Raw genomic sequence first — 15,677 nt, 5'->3', positions numbered from 1 at the left:
TGTCAAACCAAAGGACTAAATGATAAAATCAAACCTGTTCAAATGTTTTTGGGCATTTTTGCGAATTTGCAAAAGATACAGTAGGGTCTGAAAGTCTGAAAATATTGGATTATTGCAAACAGATTTGCATTGTTAAAATATATGCAAATAAACAATGTGTACTTTTTTTGTTACCTTCACCAAGATAATTTGTCAGCAAAAAATAACAAAAGCCCTGTAGCTGTCAAAAAGTCCGCCAGATGAAGCAAAACGTGTCGGGTGGTAGTAAAACCAAAAAGTTTTTGGCCTGTTTTCTGTAGTCATGTAGCTCTGATTTAACTTTTTTCCCCAACATTTCTACTGCATAAACTGCATTTTCGGTGAAGCACCCATTTAAATTACTTTTTGCTTTACATGCTTGTGTTTTATACCAGTGTGTATATATAGGTTGCGTTCCAGGTACAGGGCAGAAACTCAGAGAAACGGAAAGATCTTTGATAAGTTACTTGCATGGGGAACAGGGAAGGCCTTTGCAAACATAAGAACATTCATATATCAGTTAGAAATGTATCTGTCAAAATGTCCGATTTTTCAGATATGGACCAACTATCCCAAGATAGCAGTCGTCTCAGACGAGCAGGATGGATATAGAATCTGATGTCTGACTGGGGCAAAATATGTTAAATAAAATACATATGGATACTGTTGTAAACTGTTGAAATTCCTTGTACGGTCAGCTGTCAGATTACCATGGTAACATGTTGAACAGGAGTAATGATAAAGGGAAATGTTTGTGTTAGTGAATGTGTGAAGGAGAGAAAGGGAGCATGTGTGGGGAGCTGAAAGCGAGCAGAGCAGAGACGGCACAGTCTGACAGATCCTATTGGACTGTGTGCCTGTTATACTCCTTCCTTGCTTTATTTACAGAGTTCCCACAGTCATGCAACACGTGAAATTGTGAGGGAATTTTTAAGTATTATTTTAAGGCTTCAAAAAGTCTTGGACATTTTTACAGCGGAAAATGATTTTTCTAGTTATACTCAGCTAAAAAATTGCATCAAATATTTCTCCTTGTAAGTGCAGTGTCTCACACCAGTGAAGCTTCATGACTTTTCCAGTCACCCATGATTACTTGATACATTTTTAAAAATCAGGGTGACACTCACAAACAGCAAAGTTAGCTCATTAAATACTTTAAAGCCAAGCATAAATGAATAAAAAACATAAAAAATATAAGAATATGTCATCTAAACTGACTCTTCTAGTCGCTCATGAGTTCATTTATATGCGCCCCCCTAATTAATATATATTTACATAATGTATATTTATACCGTATATACTTGAATTCAACAAGAATGCATTAAATTGCTCAAAAACCACAGTGAAGTCCTATACATTGTTACTAAAACATTATCAGTTGACACAAAAAATAAGCAGCACAACTGTTTTCACCACTGATAATAATAAATGTTTCTTGAGTAATAAATCAGAATTTCGGTAGGATCATGTGACACTGAATACTGGCTGCTGAAAAATTCTGATTTGTCGTTATGGGAATAAATTACATTTAAAATATGTGAAAAACTGTTTCAAAATATTACTGTATTTTTGATCAAATGATGCCTTGATGAGCATAAGAGACTTTTTTCAAAAGCATTAAAAAATCTTACTGACCACAAACTTATGAACTATAGGGTATACACACGCATATTATTTTAGAGCCATGGCTGGAAAAATCTTGCCAAGTCATAGAAATGACTTGCAGACTGATGTGTGGGAAAGCTGTATTTATTACACTACTGTGTGTAAGTAAGTGAGAGTGTGTTTATGTGTAAGCAAGCATGTGTTCAACTAGTCATTAATTTCCCGGCTGCTGCTGTGTGTGATTCACTCCTATAGCGGGGCAGGCAATAACTCTTAATATCATACTCAATGATGAGATGGTATGGGCCAGCAGGGATACATAGATGGAGAGAGAGGGAGCCAGCCTCAAATCAAGTCAGCTTTTCAGTCAGCAGTGCTTTAATAAAAACTGACTGTGGAATGATAGCTACCAGTGTGATTCATGAGTGAGCACCTGCATCTCAGCTGTGAACTCTCTCAATAAACAGAGTAGAAAAACTAGAAATGAAGGTTCTACAGAGCCTGTTTTTTTAGAATTGTCTGTTTTTCTCTCAACGGAAGCAAGGAAATTTAATCATTCAAATGATTAATGCCACTAATTTGCTTATTCGATTAGTGACCTAAAAAGAGTGCAGAATCTTAAATATTCCTTATTGTTGTTACCTATTCATGTTCCTTATTTCAAGAGCCTAAAATCGTTTATTTCCGGGTTTATATGGATTTTTCAACCCAGAGATTTTTAATGTGGCCTTAGACTTTTGGACCCTACTGTATGTCTTAGGCCACGTACACACTGTAAGTTTCAGGAGTGACAACCGCATTTAAATGCGGGAGTGAATCCCCTAAATTATCATTACATGTGTGTACGGAACACGACTCAAAATGCGATGATTGACAGCTTGGAAATCATAACGACGTTCTGGCGTCTCTCGTGTTTGGTATCCGTTATCATGACCAAAGTAATATAAAGTGACAAAACACTCGTTATTTTTAGCAATTTAACTAAACACACTAACACAGTCGACAGAGGCGTCGTGTTTTGTTTATGCTTGTATAGAGAATACGAATCTGACGTCACGCCGCATTGAGTTCTGGGTAACTTCTTTGTTTATTCGCCATCTTGACAGGATCGCGCAGCCTTTCCGTTATTGAGTTTAGTGCAGTAATTTGTTTTCTGTCACCATTGTATGTCATTAATGCTGCATCGATATGTAGAATGCGGTTGTCACTCCCGTTTTTTACTGAACTGTGTGTGTACAGAACGCGATTAAGCACTAAAAGGTGAACTGACAACCGAATTTAGCTGTAGTGTGTACGTGGCCTTAATGTTTTTGATTTTTGATTGCATGATCTCAGTAATCTCAGAAAAAAATTAGGCCTCAGTAATATCAAATATTTAAAGGTGTTATAGAGGATGTTTTCGACAACTGAGAAACCAAAGACTGTTAGTGAGTTTTTGAAATGATCGCATGCGTAAGAACAACCCCCCTCCTTCATAGCTCATTTCGAGGGAACGCCTCCCAAAACTCGTGCATGAGTATTGGAACACAAGTGTTTGTTTACCACCGGCATTCGCTGTGCAAAACATTGCATGCGGCCCCTTTGGAGTGTGTAACGTTACTGGAGCGCGCACGTCTCTCACAAGGAACGTAATGGCAGTGATTAACAAGCCAGAGGGCCAACCGTTTACGCGATGATCACATAAACGTTGATGTTTTTAAGGCCCTATCTCATGCACAGATGATGTATATTGGTATTATTCCTTTCAGTGAACCTAATAAATAGTCTTTTATCAGTGAATAAAGACAGTTTCAAGTAATATTGCAAAAATGTATAAAACAAAACATCCTCTGTAGCACCTTTAAGGCTATGTAGCCATTCAGAGCTACAAAAAAAAATGTTTTTTTTTTTTTCTCTAAAATTTTTCATGTGAAATATCTAAAAAGTCTTAAAACAAGATAAAATTTCAGAAGAAGCAACACTGCGTAAGACGTTAAGACTTCTTTTCATAAATTGTGTTTTTAATGTATTTTGTCTTACTGCACTGGTAGATTTTTCACTTGTTTTAAGTATAAAGAAGTTTATAGTGTAAAGTCTAGCAAGTATTAAAGATACAATCCATGAAAAGCCTAAATATCTTGTGTAGTGTTGCTTCTCTGGTAAGCTGACATCAGATTAAGAGATTTTTATATATTCGTATGGGAAAACAAGTCAAAAAGACGGATTAAACTCATTAAGATGTCATTTTTTTGCAGTTTCGAAACATATGACACACTTTGCCCCAATTTTAGGGTGGATGTGAGATGGAAGACAAAGAGGCAAATGGATAGAAAAGTAGAGGAGATGTAACAGTCTGGGAACGCGTCACGTTAAGATGGCAAGATTGGTGTCAATTGCTTTGATGTCGAGAGCCAAGCCACTGGTGTCATGACAACAGCAGATTGCTGAGTTAGACAATTACCTGCCTGAATGCCAGAGCTCGAGACACGGCCCCTGCCCTCATCCTGTTACCTAGGAGACATGGATATGTTGAATAATGCATGAGACTCATAAATAATTCAGCTTGAGGAAGAACTACCTCCAAACGACACTAAAATCAGATCGTACACACGCACACACTCACGTACATTACACAAAAACACGGTTTCACACACTTTTCTCATTATCGGCACTATGCAAGTGACAAAGTCCAGCCGGTTTTCCTCTCAGGGCAAACAAACACTGGCTGCAGAATGCTTGCGCATCACAAAATTATGGTGATGTCTTGCATTCCAACTCCCACAAGTCCTTCGACATACACCGATTTAAAATACTAGAAAATAAACTCAAGGACGTGGATGCACATTTACTCACAGTCATTAGGGCATTCAAGAGACCTTAAACGAATACAATACATCATTAACCCTATCAAGGACATGCTGTGCGTAGAGACTTACACTGTACTGTATATACACTTATACACACGCTCTTGCAAGGTCAGGTCTATGCTATCATATCTTCACATTCAGTATGACAGCTGCATATGGTCAAAGACAGGTCAGTGTTACCTCTGTGCACATATATTAGTCATCTGATGGGTGTGTTGTGAAAGATTGTGACAGCTGACCTTCTGTAAAATGCTGAACTCCTAAGCAGCGTAGCTTTCCATAAAATCTCTCACATTGAAACATCTGAAGACCGTAATGCTTAACAACCATTCATAGCCTTATACTTAAATCCAGGAACATGTCCTACATATATAAATCACTTCAAAGCAGTGGTTCTCAAACTTTTTGACTTGAAAGCCTCCACTGTCCAACACAATAGGCTAAATATTTACAGTATTCCTGTTTGGAGAATGGATGGATGGATAGTTAATAATTTAATGGTTTGTTTTTGAGCATTCGTCCCCTTGCAATTATAAGGTTCTATCTGACATTTTTTGTCAAAATTGGGTTATTCGCATATTCTTATTCCGTGACAACTTATTTAAAATGTGATGGATTTTTTTTTGTGTACGTTTTGGGACTTTCTTTTAGAAAACAAAAAGGGTTTATCCACAAAGGTGTATGGAATGCAAAAACTTTGAAGCTTAATATCTCAAAAGCTCAAAATGCAGATAGAACATTATAATTCCATGGTGGTGCATTTTATTTTGTTTTAACCTTTTGAGCGGTACGGTCCCACGTATGGGATTTAAAACGTTCAGTGATGTCACATTCAACTGTCAGATTCAAACTGTGCTTTCATGCTTTGGCTGCGAGACGAACGCGCTCAGCGCTTGTCATATATCACAACTATGCAGTGTTTTTAGCCGCATAATGTTTTTTTTAAGGTTTCAGGCATTTAAATACACAAAAGCACCAGTAAAACAATACATTTAGAGTCTATAAAATTCACACTGATGTCAGACATCAGTGGAAGCAGCAATACCAATCCATTCAAATATAATTTGCCGACGTTTATTCATATCAGACACACATAGTAGAGTAACTATAAAGTTTACTTTATTATTCTTCCAGTTCACCAGCCACTTATTTGCATGTATTTCGGGAGAAACTGATGAATTCACATGCTGTAAATCCGACTGACAGGACTTTTCGAACTGCGGCTCAAACTAAGATGGCGGTGCCCATCTCACGTTATAGGTCAAGATAAAGATCATTTATAAAGTTTTTCAAACGACAAAACACACTCACTTACACATATTTGAGAATCGGAATATCAGATAGTTGATGTCATGGTAAGCAAGTTTGTGACAAGCATGACGCGTCGGTATGGAAACAATAAGGGCAAATGTTCTAAAATAACGGTCGCCTAAAAAAAACTCACTCTGGGGGGGTCAGCTAGAATATTTTAAACTCAGGCTTATATAATATATATGTTTAAATTTCATTTTTTAATTTTAAAGTCATCCTGCAGCCCCATTGGAAATTTGCTGAGGCCCCCTGGTTGAGAACCTCTGATAGTTTTACAAAAGATTTTATGACTAGTATTCTTATGTGGAACACAAAAGCAGATATTTTTAACAATGTTTCCTCTGTTTTTGTACTTACAATGAAAGTTGTTGTGCATCTAGTTGACTTTCACACTATGTTTGCTTCTTAACATTTTTGGATGAACTATGACTTTAAGCAAATACAATGATGGGTCATTCTTAAAATGTCTATGTGTTTGCGTGTAGTTACAGAACCAGGATTCCATACGCAGTCTACTGAAGAGGACAGAGACAGAGCTGAGTCTGCGTCTGTCTGATGCACTGAGGAAACAGGAAGACCCTCTCCAGAGACAGCGCCTCCTGGTGGAGGAGGAGAGACTCAAGTACCTGAATGAGGAAGAACTCATCATACAGCAACTGCAGTGCGTCTCACACACAATATGTGCTGATAATGCAGTTCTGGGGTGCTAGCATAGTGACACTGCTGCATAATGGGCAAAAAAATTATTTCCCAGTTATTTTTATTGCACAGGTTCTCATCAGCTCATACCTCAACGTGAATGAATGCATAACAATGAGGTATACACACAGTCTCGTTTAAAGACCTGCAGACCTACACCTCACCGTTAGCTTGTAAAAACAACGAATAGCATCTCATTGATTTATTTTGTTCCAATTAAAAGCAGCGGGGTGACTAAATCCGCCTCTTCAACTCGCTGCCAGATCATTCGTGTTGCTTTTAATTGATAGCAGTTATTAAGTATAGCTAACAGCCAGTTGATGTGATTCAATTATTAACGGGACGCTGTTTGTAACAAACCGTTTTGTGGGGGGTGGATTTATTTTACGTGGTTAAATTGGATTTTGAGTGTAAACACTCTGACTGTGTCTCAGTCGTTTAGTGCTAATACACCCTGCTTCACTGACACTTATTCAAATGCGTGCCGACGCTGCAGCGGGCTTGGGATTTTCACACTCGTCTCTTTCTACATTTTTGAACTTTTAAATGTCATAACCATTAAAAAGTGCAAGATTCCCTTCTGTGTAATAAAACTGAGATGCTTTATAATAACTTCAGCAACAAGTCATTAGTGACATTTTACAAACCATGTGAGGTTTGTGCTTTTTCTGAAACAATCAATATGTAATAAAAACTAATGAGAGGATGTTTGTGTTGACAGTGATCTGGAGAAGTCAGTGGAGGAAATCCAGAAGGAGATGTCTGTCAATCACCGACATGTGACAGTGCAGGAGCTGGAGGAAAAAAGCTCGCTGCTGAGGAAACTGGGAGAGACTCTTACAGAGCTGAAGAGTGAGACTCATTTCTGTCCTTCACATCCAGACACTTGAACCTCAGCTCTGTTTAGTTACAGAAGAGAGTCTGCGATGCTCGTTCACTGTTTTTCTCTTTGTCTCTCTCATTCAGATCAGTTCCCAGGGCTCCAGAGTAAAATGCGGGTGGTGTTACGAGTGGAAGTGGAAGCTGTGAAATTCCTGAAGGAGGAGCCACACAGACTGGACGCCCTACTTAAACGCTGCAAATCTATCACAGACACTCTCACCACACTGAGGAGGTAGACAAACACTTACTGACTGCAGTGATTTAATCATTCCTAGTCTAACCACACGGTCTGACTGTATCTCAATTTTGCTCTTCATCATTTTGAGTGCTTTTATATGGTTTAATCAGGCAGGCGAATGAGGGAGTATGGAAATCCCAGGATGAGTATTCCAACCCCTCTCCTAAACTCGGAGGAGGGGACGAGTACAGGAAGAACACAGACTTTGACATTCCAACCAGCCCGCCGCCAAGCCTCAATGAAACCAGCCTGGCTAACTGGAGCCCGCACTCTGGTCAAGGCCATGCCCACAGCCACGCCCACTCAAACCCGTCTCATGCACAGCGTGAGAAAGATTCTCATGGGGTTGTGGGCTCATTGAAGGGACGGGGATTGGAGGAGCTGGGAGGGCGAGGCGGGTCTGATAAAGCCTCGTCTGTGGAAGTGAGACTGGTAAGAAATTTAAAATGAGAGCAATTATTTGTTTGTTGAATAATTGTGTTTTAAATGTATGTAATATCCAGTTTTGGTGGTAGCGTACGTTCGTTTCCATGCATTTATCAATATGAGCATGAGCGGTGACTACGATCAAATCTCACGTCAGGTCTCAGCTCATGTACGCACGTTTTTGAGTCAACGGGAACTTGCGTGCAGCACAGTAAATCTGGTGGAGAATTGTTATGAGAGCATTTTAGATTATTTTCCTGACTGACAATCACTCACTAACTGATCATTAACCATTAAACGACATGATTAAAATGTCAAATTAAAATTAGAAAATTAGAATAGATGCATGTCTTCTTTCAAGGCATTTCGCTTTGGATGTGCAAATGGCAACATCAACAGTACATAAGGTTTCACACATCATGCACCTGCAACGCAGAGAAAAATAGAATAATATAGCCTACAAGGAATAAAAAAATAGGACTACATGAAATATATTTCACTGAAATAATTAACAGATTAACAAAACAAAAGAAGAGTAGAGCTAGTACAGGCTACGCTCACGTTGTATTCGTTTTCTTTATTTTCTTAAAATATTTATGTTTATTTTATTAAATCCAATTGATCGCGCAGGCGCCTCACTCACACGCAGATGCTACATATCAGTTCTAGCATTGCTAACTTTACATTTTAGCCATTTATCACCAAAGTAAAATGCAGAGAAAGTGTTTGTAATGTTTGTATTTAGTTTTATTTAGGCCTACCGGTATTTTTATTTTGGCTAAATAAATTTTAGACCTATTTGCAATTACGAGGTTGAGGGGTGTTTTTAGAGTAAGATCAATTTCTTTTTCATGTGGTTACTACTTCTTCATGGCCGGGTTACTTTTCCTCTGTGTCATAAACTATGGGGCGAGGCTTCTAAAATTTGGGGTGTGATATTTAAATGACGATTGTTTTCAGCCGCCACATTTATCAACACCCGTTCATTCTTGCGACAGAAATGGCCGCATACGAAAGTTTAATGAATCACACGTGAGCGTTGTCGTAAGCTGATTTTTTCGTTCCAACATACGCTGGTTTCTACGTTCGTTTAATAAATGAGAGCCAATGTGAGCATCCATTTACTCATTTACTACTACTTCTGCATCCTATTGAAGGATCACGTGACACTGAAAACTGGAGTAATGATGCTGAAAATACAGCTTTGCATCACTAATAAATTACATTTTATATTATATATGAATAGAAATTATAATAATGTTTCACACTTATACTGTATTTTTGATAAAATAATTGCAACCTTGGTGTGAGCATATAGACTCCTTTTAAAAACATTAAAACTTCTTACCATTCCCAAACTTTTGAACAGTAGTGTATATAGTTTGCTTTTAAAACCTTGTTGTGAATGTTTTAGAGCTGAAAATTCATACTTGGTGTGAATAGGCTTTAACAGTGGAGCTTGTTTAATAGCCGTTTTGAAACACTAATGATCTTATAAGATTTCATCTGTACGTCTCCTCAGGCAGCAGAGCGGGATTGGGAAGAGAAGAGGGCGAGTCTAACACAGTACAGTGCTCAGGACATTAATCGCCTTTTGGAGGAGACTCAGGCTGAGCTCATGAAGGCCATTCCTGACTTGGACTTTGCTGCCAAGCAGATCAAACCTGCTCAAAACCAGAATCAAAACCAAAATCAGAGCCAGAGTCCATCTAGCACCAATGCCACACCTGAACACAGGCCTAATAAACCTCAGCACAAACTCTCCAGTAAAGATGGCGGATCCAGACGAGGTTCGGATGAACTGACGGTGGCAAGGTATCGTACAGAGAAGCCCTCAAAATCCCCACCACCTCCACCTCCCCGTCGAAGTTTCCCCTCTTCCCCTGGGCTTACTACACGCAGCGGAGAGATGATCATTCCTGGAAAGACTATGAAGGTGACTAGCAGCATACAGGAATGCGTATGACACACAGAGGATGTTGCATGTATGTATTTATGCATGCAAACTTGTTCAACATGCTGTTTCTGAAAGAGAAACACACAGACTGTGAGAGGAATCAGGGGAACACACTACATCACTTTTATTTGAGTGCAGGGTCTCAAAAATGTCAGACATCTCATAAAAGCCACCTGTGTTTGCGGGTGTAGTCATGGTTGATGTTTTCTTTATCACCCTAGCTGTTCCTATGGTGATAAATCACCTGATGGTCACAGGTGAATTTGAGAGATTGAGAAAGATTTCGTTGGTTCTGTGTGTTAATTTCCCTTGTGTTTACTTTTAATTAACATTTAGTCATTACGTTACAATGGGACAAATTCTACACATTTGCAGCCTTTTTGTTATTATTTCATGAAAGTCAATTATGATGTTAGTCGAAACAGCCTTAATTTAGATTTACAAGATTCATACATGGATTCATTTATCCATAATTTCAAAATATTTATATATTTATTTATTAATATATAAAATTAATTCATTCATTCATTTCATTCACCCATAAATATTTATATTTCAAAATATTCATCAATTAATTAATTCAATTTTTGATTAATTAGTTAATTCAGTATTTTCTTGTTGTCAAACTTTGTGGAACATACTGTATCCATATGAATTAACAACAACATTCAGAAGTAAGAGTCCAAAAATATCAAATTTTTTGAGGGGGTCACTGTTCTTCATAGTACATCAAACTTATTTCAAAAGGGAACATTTTGTTTTACATTTTAAAGTGCATATTGTATTTTAAGAGTTCTCCTTTCTGTCTTTGCGTATGTAAACAGAAGTCAGAATCAGAGGAGTCCGAGTCTCAGAAGCCACATGTTAAGCTGAGGAGGAGTATATCTGAAGCCCCCCGACCGGCCTCCACCCCTCCAACCATCGCTGGTGGAGAGCGAGAGGAGGGCGACGATGAGAAGTTAGCAGCAGAGCTGGAGGTGAGCACATGTATTACCTGAGGAATCACATCAGGCCGTCTGCGCCCTAACGGCTGAAGTGTTAATGTTGGTGATTAATGCCCATATGTCATAAGCACCAGATGTGTCTGCTGTACACCCACAGAGCAATGCTATTACGTTCACACACACACTCATACACACATAAGTGGATTCTACCAGTTGGCTGGTTTGCTCATTCATTAAGCACACATTAGCAGGCAGGAGATCTGAATTTCTGTCTCTGCTCTTTGGCTCATGACCAATTAAGCTCAAATGGGTGGTTTGACAATGTATTGTGCTGTGCTGATGTAAAGTGCTGTTAGTTAAGCACTAGTGAGTGTATTGTTGGATACCGCTTGTGTCTAATTTAACTGTGCATAGAATCAACAACCATAACACTTCAAATATGCCATCTCACTTACCCATATACTTTATATCTACTGTAGATGCATTAGCAACTTCAGAGCAGAGTTATGCACCACTCCGGTTGAATTAGGGAATCCTTTCTACATGCCAATTGTATTTCAGCATCATTACTCCAGTCTTCAGTTTCACATGATCCTTCAAATATAAATTTAATATGCTGATTTGCTGCTCAAGAAACATTTCTTATTAATGGTTATGCTTCTTAATGTTAAAGTTCTGAGCTTAGTTATTAAGTTCAAAAGAACATCAGGTAACACTTTACTTAAAGCCTTAATGTATAATGCATTATAATTGTGTTCATAATGTACGTTATAATGCATTATATATTTTGATAAATAATTGTAACCAAAGTTAAAATTCATTATAATATTTGCAGATTCCTTGTTACATCTGAAATTGGTTGTTTGTATTATGTTTTAATGCGTGTGTGTTCAATGAATATATACGTATTATAATGTACTATAACCGCAGTTACAATTATTCATGAGAAAATACAATGCATTATAAGATGCATTACAAGGCATAATTAATGCATTTAAAATACCTTTATAATGCATTATATATAAAGGCTTTAAAGGGATAATTCACCCAAAAATTTAAATGCTGTCATCATTTCCTCACCCTCAAGTTGTGCTAAACCTGTATGAGTTTCTTTCTTCTGTTGAACACAAAAGATGTTTTAAAGAATGTTGGTAACCAAACAGTTGATGGTAGCCATTGACTTCCATGGTAGGAAAAAAATACTATGGAAGTCAATGGATACTGTTTGGTTACCAACATTCTTTAAAATGTCTTATTTTGTGTTCAACAGAAGAAACTCATACAGGTTTAGAACAACATGAGGGTGAGGAAATGATGACAGCATTTTCATTTTCATCTCTTTAAGTAAAGTGTTACCATTTATTTGAAATTGAATTTTTGTTTTGTAACATTACAAGTGTTAGTTTAATGCATCCTTGCTGAATAGAAGTATTAATGTCTTTGAAAAAAGAAAAAAAAAAAATCTTACAGACCCCTAACTTTTGAATGGCAAAAGTATTTATATAAACTGCATGGAAGATTATTTAAAATTACACACGTGTATATATATATATATATATATATAGTACTGTTTTGAACTAAGTTTAGAGAAATTACACATATCAGACATAATTGGTCAAAATTAATGATGCAATTATTCATCACAAAACTTTTGAGGGACTGTGATAAAATTCTTTGAACTGCAATTCCAAAAGTATCATTCCAATTTAACATCCTATGTACTAATACTGCCAATTCAAATTCCAACTTTTGCCCAATCCTGCTTCAGAACATGCAGCAAATCTTTTTATGTATTTTTTTAATTGATGTACAATTCAATTCTAAACTTTCTCCCCAGCCGTCCCCATTTACATATTATCATTTTGGCAGGAGGTCACTACAGTGCATTTCTCTTGACTGCCTCTGCTTGAGCTGTGTTGGTGTTGATTTTAGGCTTCCTTGACCTGCTTCAGGGTAGAAATACACACAAACACTGACACAAAAACTGCAAGGCTCATTAACACCAACAAGCAGACAGATTTTGTTGTCTTGGTTGAGTGGATGACAGGGTAAGTGAGCAGATGTCTCCTGTCCTCCATCCCCACTGCATGTCTCTGTTGGAAACCCTGTGGAGACCTGTGGAGATCTGGGCACTGCTGCAGTGACACCATGCGACCTCCCTCTCAAACCTAATGAGGCTCACAAGCTGCATCTCGAAACAAACCCATAACTCAATAACACAATACTCACCCACAGTCTAAAATGCACATTCATGAATAAATAGCTGCGTTACAAAGTACAGTGTGTAATTTCTGATGGTGGGACATGTTCCACCCAGTTAAAATGATATATTAAACATTGAATTATGGGATTCACAACCCTGTATGTAAATGTGTATGTCCTTAATGATTGAGTTTCAGAGTCTCTAGAGCTTTTAATTAGGACTCATGATATGAGTTATCAGAAACTGATGTTGTGCATCCCATATTTTTCATTCATTCTCTTCAATCTCCCTGAATGCTCAGCTCTTTGAGCGATATCTGACTCCCCCCCTGCCCTCTCCCAGGAAACACCCTCCTCCTTCTAGTTTACAGCTGTTGCCCCATCTGCCCTTGGCTGGACAGGTAACAGCCACTACTGCAAGCTATTGTGGACTGCTGTTGTACACACATATGCACCTTTAGTTTACCCCACATGCTCAATGTTTCCCTCAGAAATCTTAGTCATGCTCCAATATAGAGAGATGTAAAAAGATGCTCTTAGGCAAACACACACACACACACAAAACAAAGATATTCCCACACCACAGTGAGCACAATCACCACATACAAAGTGTGCGTGTGCCCTTGCCAGTGCATGTCTGTTTTGTGTGTTGAAATGCCCAATTTCCTCCACTGAAGCTAAAGGTAGTTTGATATTGCATTGTGGTAGCACTCACCCAGATTTCTAAATTTTGTTGTTTTTAAATTTGTATATGAGCACAGAGGCAAAGCTCTATGATCTTTCAAAGGGATAGTTCAAGTAAAAATTTAATGTTCTGTCATCATTAACTCACCCTCATGGCGTCCTAAACCCATATGACTCTCTTCTGAGGAACAAAGGAGAAATTTTGTTTTACTATGCTTTTTTCAATGCAATTATAATGAATAGGGACTGAAAGTTTCAAAAAAATATGCAAAAGCATCAAAGATATCACAAAAGTCGTCCATAAGACTCAGTGCAACTGCCGATCCTAGACTTCTGGGGGCACTAAGCAAAACTTTTAAGTGGCCCCTGTCACTGTGTTCATTAAAAAAAAAAAAAAAATGTTCCACAACCTCTTAATCTGTTCTTTCAGAGCAGTTTCACTGTCAACCAATGACAGTGAGTTGAAACAGTAATACAATAAAAAAAAAAAAACAAGACAATTGCAAACAATAGGACAAATACAAAAGAAAAATACAAATTAAATAAAAAAAAATGTAGCCTACTAAAATAATAGCCTACTATACAGAAATTGAATAAAGTAATCAAATCTAAAAATAAAACACTGCAGTGTCTTCACCGTATGAATTAAATAAACATTGATTCTTATTAAAATGACTAAATTTATTCAGTGAAGAGCAGTGAATGAGTCTCTGGTTTTCTTTTGTTGTTTGATTAACATTAAATGATAGACAGCAGCAGGTTTATTAGGCTGCTGTTACTTTAAGACCAAATGCACACATCTATTATAAATACTCTGACATATTTTTGTGTGTATTTGTCCTTTTAAGTGCACTCCCAAAGCCCCAAGTAGCCTATGTGTCCATGTTTCGCTCCGTCTTGGAGCATGCACACAGAAAGCTCCCTTTGCATCTCAATACGCCTTCTTTTTTCTTTTTTTTTTAGTATCGAAAGTCTGGCAGGAGACTGTATATTACGACAGTCACATTACATGATTTGACTGTTTTTGATGTTATGTAGGAAGGGTGACAGTGATTGTTTTAAAGGAAAAGAAAGTTGTTTTATCATAATCGTTGGAAGATAAAATCAAAACCGAAAGTACAATTCTATTAATCAAATAGGCCTAGGCATTAATCTCTCATCTTTGAGAGCAAAGGTGCCCCGTAATATCGGGGGGCCATTCGCAACTAGCGTACTTTGTGTATAGGGAGGGCCGGCACTGATGGGACTCAAGCACTATATTTCAAGTCTTCTAAATCCATAATACTCTTAATACTAAAAGTAATATTACTTTTGTGTGGTGAACAAACTGACATTTAAGTTCATGAAGGAAATATGGCGCATTTGTGATTCAGTTAGATATTTCAATAAATCAGTTCATCCGATTCACAAAACTAGCCTGAATGATTTGTTCACAAATCACACTCAAGTTGAACTCACTGATTCAATCTCAATATAATAGTTAACAGCTCAATGGAGGGGAAGATTTTCAGTGAATAACAGTGTAAATTTTAGTAATTTCTTCACAAAACAAGACTGTTTTTAGACTACTTTTGTTTTGTTTTTTTGCATTTTTTTTTAAAGCTTGAAGACATGGTAATTGCCTGAAAAAGTCTTCAGAATTTCACATTATGTGTTCCACTGATTTTGACTGTCCTGAGGGCGAGTAAATGATGACACCGTTTTCATTTCTGAGTGAACTGTTCCTGAATGTGTTTGCATATTTAAGTGTTTTTTTTATTATTTAATTTTGTATGTGTGCTATACTATATACGTACCAGCAGCTGACTCCATCTAAGTCTGGTTTACATGAACACTCCAGTGATTTTACAGAGAAATCTCTGGTA

At 37.5% G+C, this 15,677-nt stretch overlaps 1 protein-coding gene across 28 annotated transcripts in view; it reads left to right on the top strand.

The window, feature by feature from the left end:
• The window catches only part of LOC125271916 (SRC kinase signaling inhibitor 1-like), a 132,993-nt gene that overhangs the window by 112,467 nt on the left and 4,849 nt on the right, over positions 1 to 15,677 (top strand). For 23 of the 28 annotated variants that reach the window (XM_048196287.1, XM_048196278.1, XM_048196328.1 and 20 more), the window contains 8 exons: positions 6,266 to 6,441; positions 7,201 to 7,331; positions 7,446 to 7,593; positions 7,710 to 8,031; positions 9,548 to 9,961; positions 10,807 to 10,959; positions 13,431 to 13,529; positions 15,612 to 15,674. In XM_048196287.1, the coding sequence (XP_048052244.1) occupies positions 6,266 to 6,441; positions 7,201 to 7,331; positions 7,446 to 7,593; positions 7,710 to 8,031; positions 9,548 to 9,961; positions 10,807 to 10,959; positions 13,431 to 13,529; positions 15,612 to 15,674 (1,506 nt within the window). The remainder of the gene's footprint in view (positions 1 to 6,265; positions 6,442 to 7,200; positions 7,332 to 7,445; positions 7,594 to 7,709; positions 8,032 to 9,547; positions 9,962 to 10,806; positions 10,960 to 13,430; positions 13,530 to 15,611; positions 15,675 to 15,677) is intronic. The other 5 variants (XM_048196487.1, XM_048196476.1, XM_048196268.1 and 2 more) reach the window with 4 other exon arrangements.

This window comes from Megalobrama amblycephala, linkage group LG1 (genome assembly GCF_018812025.1).
Source record: "Megalobrama amblycephala isolate DHTTF-2021 linkage group LG1, ASM1881202v1, whole genome shotgun sequence".
NCBI lineage: Eukaryota > Metazoa > Chordata > Actinopteri > Cypriniformes > Xenocyprididae > Megalobrama > Megalobrama amblycephala.
The sequence above is the reverse complement of the archived record's forward strand: the minus strand, read 5'-3'. Positions and strand labels throughout refer to the sequence as shown.